Source organism: Squalius cephalus (assembly GCF_949319135.1).
Source record: "Squalius cephalus genome assembly, chromosome: 21".
In the NCBI taxonomy this organism is placed as follows: domain Eukaryota; kingdom Metazoa; phylum Chordata; class Actinopteri; order Cypriniformes; family Leuciscidae; genus Squalius; species Squalius cephalus.
Window position 1 is genome coordinate 18956131 of NC_137142.1, and position 8472 is coordinate 18964602.

General features: G+C 35.2%; 1 protein-coding gene across 4 annotated transcripts in view; it reads right to left on the reverse strand.

Moving 5' to 3' along the window:
* The window catches only part of ppm1aa (protein phosphatase, Mg2+/Mn2+ dependent, 1Aa), a 32383-nt gene that overhangs the window by 16193 nt on the left and 7718 nt on the right, over nucleotides 1-8472 (reverse strand). Inside the window, exon 6 of one of the 4 annotated variants that reach the window (XM_079854674.1) lies at nucleotides 1893-2553. The exons of the other annotated variants lie outside the window; for them this stretch is intronic. Within the exon in view, the coding sequence (XP_079710800.1) occupies nucleotides 2518-2553 (36 nt within the window). The 3' untranslated portion in view covers nucleotides 1893-2517. Of the gene's footprint in view, nucleotides 1-1892; nucleotides 2554-8472 lie in introns of those variants that run through there. 4 annotated transcript variants of the gene reach the window in all.

Genomic DNA, 8472 nt, shown 5'->3' on the forward strand with positions numbered 1-8472 from the left:
TTTTACATTTTATTCAACATGATCAAGTATTCACTTGCAATCTCATGCTTCTTTCACTCAATATGAATCAAGACCTTCAGAAATAAAGTGTCAAATAATTATCAAAAAACATATATTTAAAACTAAGGAAATGATTTAAAAATCCCAAACAGTTTCTTTAAAATTTGAGAAACGATTAAACGGTCTAATAATCTAATGGCAAGTCAAGCATATTGTCTCGTGTCTCAAAAATAAGTGCCTTTTAAATCTCAATATGACTTGCATGAGAAACTAGAACAGTGTGAACTGGAACAGTTAGAAAGGAAGAAAAAACATGAACGACGGCCATCCACTGCTCTAGCTGAGTTATGAAATGACACAGCTGGATCTGTCTGAGGCCAATCTGGTTCGTTGTAAAATAACTGAATCCCTCTTGAGGTAATCAGCACCATCAGCACCAATGAAAAGCTCTCTGAGAGTTTCTCTATACTGGTCCCTTCAGAAGCACCACGTCTATTCTCTGATGTTAGGAACTACGGTGCAGTGTGCTCTCATTACAACAACAGAAAGCAGCATCACACCAACCGCCTGCTATCAAACTCTGCAGTGTTCTGCCTGTCAACCTTGTTCCATGGTCTACGCATCATTGTTCCCTGAATTATGGACTTTTATTGCATGTTAGATGCTGTTCCACACTTCATGGAGGCGAAGTCATTATAAAGAGGATTTTCTTTTGTTTTCATGGCATACGCCAAATGCCTTTACTGAATAATGCCTTTGGAATTTGTAAAGCTTGAAGATTTACTATATTCACTTTGGATGAAGACCCTGGTGGAGAATGATATACACTATACACTCTTAAAAATAAAGGTTTATTGGCATCTACGGTACTAAGAACTTTTAACATCAATGGAACCTTTCCATTGGGCAAAAGGTTCTTTAGAATTTTAAAATGTTCTTCACACTATATATATATATATATATATATATATATATATATATATATATATATATATATATTAGTGATGGGGACGAGACCGCCTATGCCGAGTCCGAGTCAAGACCGAGTCTTTGAAGGGCCGAGTCCGAGTCGAGACCGAGTCCGTTGGTTTTCAAATTCAGTCGAGTCCGAGTCAAGACCGAGTCTTTGAGGAAGCAAGTCTGAGTCGAGACCGAGTCTTTAGGAGTCGAGACCAAGACCATAAAAACATGTCAGTTTTCATATTCATGATTTAATATCACCCCAGTTAATAATCAACAGTTAGGCCTACAGACTAAGCTAGATTGGGAATTGTTTAGAGGAGCAGTCTTAACGTCTTAATATGGACTATGCTTTTACTATCATTAAAAAAATCCCTACCACAAGCATCATCTTCTGCCTATTTTTCTAAACTGCTTCAACAGTGCTGCTTTGTCATCAACATGTTAAGCCCACCCTAAAAGACTTTTTTAATCATAGTTAGGACATGCAGAGCAAATTAAAATTTTCTAGTGGTATGTATTCTAGTGGACTAGTGATGGGGACGAGACCGCCTATGCCGAGTACGAGTCAAGACCGAGTCTTTGAAGGGTCGAGTCCGAGTCAAGACCGAGTCTTTGAAGGAACAAGTCCGAGTCGAGTCCGAGAAAGCGGAAATCGGTCTCGAGACCGGACTCGAGTACTACATCACTAATATATATATTTTAAGAACTATTCACTGAATGTTTTTTTGGGGAACTAAAAATGGTTATTCTATGGCATCGCTGCGAAAACCCACCTTTTAGAACCTTTATTTTTAAGAGTGTACCATTAAAAAGTTTGGGGTCAAAAAATAAATATATATATATATATATATATTATAAATAATTGTTTTATATTATATATGTTTTATATATAATATATATATATATATTTTTTTTTTTTTTTTTAAGAAATTAACTTTTATTTAGCAAGAATGCATTAAATTGATCAAAACTGACAGTAAAGACATTTAAAATTACTAAAATTTATTTACAATAAGATTTCTACTTCAAATAAATGCTTTCAATTCATCAAAAATATATCATGGTTTCCACAAAAATGTTAAGCAGAACAACTGCTTTCAACATTGATAATAATAAAAAGTTTTGTTGAGCACCAAATCATCATATTAGAATGATTTCTGAAGGATCATGTGACTCTGAAGACTGGAGTAATGACTGGAGTTGCCATTACAGGAATAAATTACATTTTAAAATACATTAAAATAGACAGTTATTTTAAATTATAACAATACTGTTTTTACTGTATTTTTGATCAAATAAATACAGCCTTGTTTAAGCACAAGAGATTACTTTCCAAAACATTTAAAAATCTTACCGACCCCAAACTTCTGAGCGGTATTATATATCTTACTGAAAGATGCTAAACACTATACATATGTTATATGAGACTAACGGAGTCAAAATTGAGCAAAATCATAAAAACAACCAACACTGAGATGCAAAACTTTAAGTGCTAACCAACAGGATAAGTAAGAAGTAAGGAGGAAAGGGGAAAGGAGAAGGCTTGCGCAGTATCTAGAAGAAACCTCTGAAGAAAAGGATGTCTGGATCCTGGAGGAGAAGAATAGAGAGAATTGACTACAGACAGAAATAGATGCACAGGCCATTTTGAGAAGAGGATTAAGGGTTAATATAAAAACACAGCAAAGCAAACACATACAAAGAAAGAAGAAAAGCACACTGGCCGGGAGAGAAATTCCTACAAAAATCAAAGCTCTACCGTTAACAAACATGCCCAAGAGCTTTTACTAAGGTATAAATAAAAACAGCAACATTGCTTGAACATCAGTGACCTTGAGTAACTGAGAATAACAGAGAAAGATAGATAGACACACAACCACATGCATTTGAAAAAGAGTGAGAACTGTTAAGAGAATATGAGAGAAGAAAGCGGACTGAGAGATAATAGCACAGTCAATATTATCTGTCTGCTGTTGGCAGGCTGAGCTGTTTTGTTTGACTGATGAAGCCGTGCAGCCGCAGCAGAGGGATATATGTCTCCCATTCAAACGTGTACGTGCACATATAACATTGAAACAATAAGAGGGCAAATCCCATTACAGGTCAGTAGGACTGAAAGTGTTTGTAAGCTCTCTAAGAGAGGGAAAAAAATATAGTTGTGCCGAACAGCGAAGCTGTAAAGTGTAAACCCCTCGTGGTGAGTCATCATTCTGCAATCCACTGCTATAATTATGTTGTATAAGAATCCTGTAGACTTGCATTGAAAATTTCTGTCTATAATGTATACGTCTATATGACGTATAAACAACGTTAAAAACTTGATTTTCACCACAGGGGGACTTTAAAAAAGTTGTGTAGTTTATTCCAGCCCCATCTGATCACAGAATGATCAGCTTGGCTCAAATTATTCCAAACCTGTATGAACTCCTTTCTACTGGAAAACATAAAAGAACATATTTTGAAGAATGTTGGCAATGTTATCATTGACTTCCATTGGACCCCCCCAAAAAAACACTCAAAAAAGCAAGTCATTTAAGTTTGGGATGACAAGAGGTGGAGTAAATGTGTAAAGTATCCCTTTAAATACACTTCTGTCTGTCAGTCAATACAAAATCTACCGGAGAGGCATTCATTGGTAGACTCGCTTTAGCAAAAGGAGCTGGATTTATAAATTCAAACATCAAAAACCCCATTAGATTTTGAGAAGCTCAGAAATTATAATCCATTTACATTTTCTGTATCTCTTTCATTTTGCTATAATTGTAACAATAGTTCAGTTCATTCTAAACTGACTGACTTTGGTTTTGACAGTGGCTTCACTTTTTAGACTCTTCATTCTATCCAACACACACTGCCCCCACCTGGCTGCTAAAAGACAACAAAATAGTTGTAAACCATAACTTTTCAGATCTGTAAATGAAGAGTAGATTGACACAAAATACCACCCAAATACAAAAGGAACACCATATGATGAGAATGAGGTTGGCTGAGAAAGTTAATCCATTTATCTGAAAAACACATTTCCACTGTTACTCCCTTTTTTAATTTAGCACTTCTGTATCGTCCAGATGATGTTGCGCAAAAGATGCTTTCCCATTTCAAGACCAATGTCAAAATGAAACTTCAATACTCATGTTAATCAGGTAAATGAAAAATCTGTTATATAGAGACCAGTCATTCAGCTCTAAAATTAAAGTGTTTAATAACTTCAAGCACACTCTGGCCGCTCTAAAACAAATCACCCACAAAAACCTTACTGGTTGGGCAAAATATCATCGGACTAAAACGCTGCCAGCATTATGACTCATATTTAGAATCTTTTGTAATAGTATATTTTTCATACATTTATGGTCCCTTCCCTCAGAAGCAAGAGACCACGCCCACCTCAAAAGCTCAAAACAAATAAAGAATGGCACATAACTGGCTACTATACCGCTTTTACACTTACTTAAAGATTAGGGGTCTCAAAAATCCAAAAGAACTAGTAATAGATGTCAGAATTACCCTCATCCTCTTACTGCAGATCTTGGGTCATATTGGTGGCCAGTGCAAAGATTTACAAGACAGAAGAAAATGCCTTTTAAGAGGCGAGTATTTACATTCATTTACATTAGGTTTTGAGAGGGTCAGAAACTACAATCCATTTGTAGTCTATTCAGTTTGCTGGCAGCAATTTAAAACACTTCCTGAATAGTATATTTTACCTAAAGCTGTGTTGGTCACAAATACAGGGAGAGTAATTGGTTTTGCTATAAATAGTATAGAAATAAAAACTTAAGTTAATTCAGAAATAAACTATGAATATCTGCAATTGACTTATACTGTTCAAAGGTATGGGGGTCAGTAAGAATTTAATGTTTTTGAAAGAAGTTCCTGGAAGAGATGTTGCGTTTATTTTATCAAAAATACAGTCAAATCTGTAATATTGTGAAATTTTATTACAATTAAATAACTTTTCTATTTGAATTGTAAAAATGTAATTTATTCCAGTTATGACAAAGCTGAATTTCCAGTATCATTACTCCAGTCTTCAGTGTCACATGATCCTTCAGAAATCATTCTAATTTGCTGAAATTTCGCTCAAAGAAACATTTCTTAATATAACCAATGTTGAAAATGGTTGTTCTGCATAATATTTTTGTGAAACCATGCTATATTTATTTAGGATCCTTTGATGAATAGAAAGTTCAAAAGAACAGTATTTGAAATAGAAATCTTTTAAATGTCTTCAGTGTCACTTTTGAGTATAAGAGTATTAATTAATTTCCTAAAAGACACATTTCTAAAAAATAAATTAAAAAAACATCTCTTATTGATAGTGTACCAATCCCAAACCCGCTAAGATATTGATATTAAAACTGGCAACAACAACAAAAAAAAAAAACCTTTTGTATAATATCCATTTAGGACACATCCTTGTTAGCTGTAATTCCTAATCCGTGTATAATCCATTTATAATTTCATAACAAGGAAACGGGGAAAAGCAAGATAAATAAACTACACCGAATCTTTTTTTTTTTTTTCAAATAAAATAGGTTTATTTCCAGTCTGAAAAGATTAAAACAACAAAAATGGACAGTGGAACAGTTAGAGGATGACCAGTGGGTCACAGTGGGTTACAGGGAGGAGAGATTATCCTTGATTACTCACTTCATTTTGTGTACATATTTATAAATGAATACAAATATACATATCAATTATTTAACAAAAATAGCTTAGCTTATGAGGACAGCAGATGACTGAAATCAGCAAAAATAATCCTGTTGGGGTAGGAGGTGGGATTTCACGAGAGTAAAATACCATACGTGTGTCTAAGAGTGTGTGTGGCCGAACCACTGGATTACACACCGTGCTAGAAAATTTTGTTCCCTTTAGCACAAAATTGTGATGCGTTTGTGTAGAGAGCTCTGTAATATAAGAGCAAAGCCCAAGGGTTTGGGGTGTGGGGTTTTGCAGGAGGCATTAAGGCTGCATTAATCACTTGTTTCATACATTAGAAGGCAGGTCCGGATAAATCAACTAAAATGAGCTACCAAGCAAACACTACAGAGCTAGCGACCACAGAAATAGGATTTCAGAGCATAAACCTAAAATACGGGGCCTAAACTGTTTGTGACACATATTTAGTAAAAGAAAGCAAATATACGCGCAATTAACAAATGCAACGGTTCATGCGTCACTTAAAATTCCTTGCGAAATGCCCATGTCAACTTGAGTGACAAGACATAACATAGTAAAAACACATTCATAAACATCTCTATCTATAAATGGGCTTGTACGTTTCACTGTAAGCCATTATATAACCTCTCCACAATTAATGGACCTGTACCTATGACTATCTTGAAGCTAAAAATTCAGTATTTTTGCTTTTTTTTATTATTATTTTTTTTATCTAAAAACAATCTGGACATCTTACAAACGATGAAGGGGAACATATAGCTATTATTTATGGATCTCGAAACTGCATAAATACAACAAAACGCATTGCAAAAAACATCTCAGAGTCACGTCATTAGTCAATTTTCACATGAGAGAGTTTAAAGTCCTTGTAAAGCCAAAACGAGGGTTAAGCAAACCAACAGCATCCTATTAAGATACGTCGTTCCTCATGTCTACATTCCTAAAGTGATTCCACGCAGCTTTTTGGATGCAAAAAAGCTTAAAAAGACACATGAACACATCTTGGCCTCTGAGACCATCCTAAAATGTCCTGTTAATTTTAGATTCATTTCGTAAATCCTCCTATTACACAATATTCCAGCTTCCACTGGGGAAAACACAGCTTACCATTCCACACACAAACACAACTATCTTTAAGCCCGTGTTATAACAAGCCGAAAGCATAGAGGATACAAGGAGATTTCTTTCCGTTTACATTAGCTATACACTGTTAGATTGTCATTTTGTTACAATATTAGTTTTAAAGTTTAATAAATCACCCTGTGAAGTTCACGAAAAAGACTCAAAGAAGTGATCATTTTACCTACCCTTTTTTTCAGTATGCAAATATACGGGATTAGACAAAAAGCTAACATATTTATCAGACGCAAGGGAATTCCTGTTCATATAATCTATTCAATACATAAAATATTTAGTTTGGGGAGGTAAGGACGCAGGGGTTTTGATTTTACCATGTCACGTTTCAGACAATCTTAGGACAAATTAACAAGCGGCAATCTCTCTGAAAACAACACAATTAAATTAATTCAGAACTGTTACATATAGCATTGGGGGGAAAGGTGAAAAGGTGCAGGAGAATATAAACTAAGAGCATTCAAATGAATGAACGAATGCTTCAATCACACACTTTAGCAGCAAACAGTACTCTGTTGCGCTCCCTATTGGTCAGAGGAACACATGTAGGCTCCGCCCAAAACCAGGCCAGCTCACTGCATCACACTGGATTTGTTCTTTAAGAAAAAAACAACAACAAAAAAAACCACATCCAAAAAAACAGACAAATCAATACATGATGAAGCAAATGGTACAAGAAGAAAAATCAGAGAGTTGAGTGTAATACTTGCATTCACTCATCACTCTCTCAGCAGTGCAGATGGGTGAGTGAGCGCTACAGCTAAAGCCTTTTATATTTGTGTCAAAAGCCTAAATATCCCATTAAAACCCACATAATTTTAAGCACAATAAACATGCAATCTCACACATCCATTCATTCAATATGCATTGATAGCCAAACACATACGCTCACTTAAAAGGTTAGTTCACCCAAAAATGAAATTGTCATCATTTACTGACTCTCAAGTTGTTCCAAACCTGTGTGAGTTTCTTTATTCTGCTAAATACAAAAGAAGATGGAGTGAAGAATGTGGGTAACCAACCAATTGACGGTAGCCATTGGCTTCCAGGAAAAAAATACTATGAAAGTCAATGGCTACCGTCAACTGTCTGGTTACCCACATTCTTTAAAATATCTTCTTTTGTGTTCAACATAAGTAACAAACTCATACAGGTTTGGAACAACATGAGGGAGAGTAAATGATGACAGAATTTTCAGTTTTGGTGAACTATCGCTTTAAGACGGCCTGTCTCAGTTCTGAGTGCTTCTTAACAATTGCTTTTTTCCAGCAAGAACAGGAGATCCTCTAAGATGCTCCCAGGCCAACTTAAACAAAAAAAAAATCAAGAGCTGCAGTAGTGCAGAACACTGTAGAGACAAGTTCTAGTGTTGATGATAAAAGAGAGAATCAGTTTTAGCCCACACAAACACACACCTTTCACTATGGAAACACAAACCACTGATTTCTCATCTGACGCACTCATTCTTACACACACAAACATGCACACAATTTCAGCTTAGTTTAAGTAAGTTAAAGCGGTTTCCACAGAAAAAATAAGGGGCAAAAATAAAAAACCCACCCCATCAGAAAAAGAAAAACAGTAGTACTGAGAGAACATAACAATTACTGTCATCTGTGCTGTGAGATTTACAAAAAAGCTTACTGTACTGTGCTGTGAGCCCATATCATTTACCCGTTTCACTTAAAAAGTAAC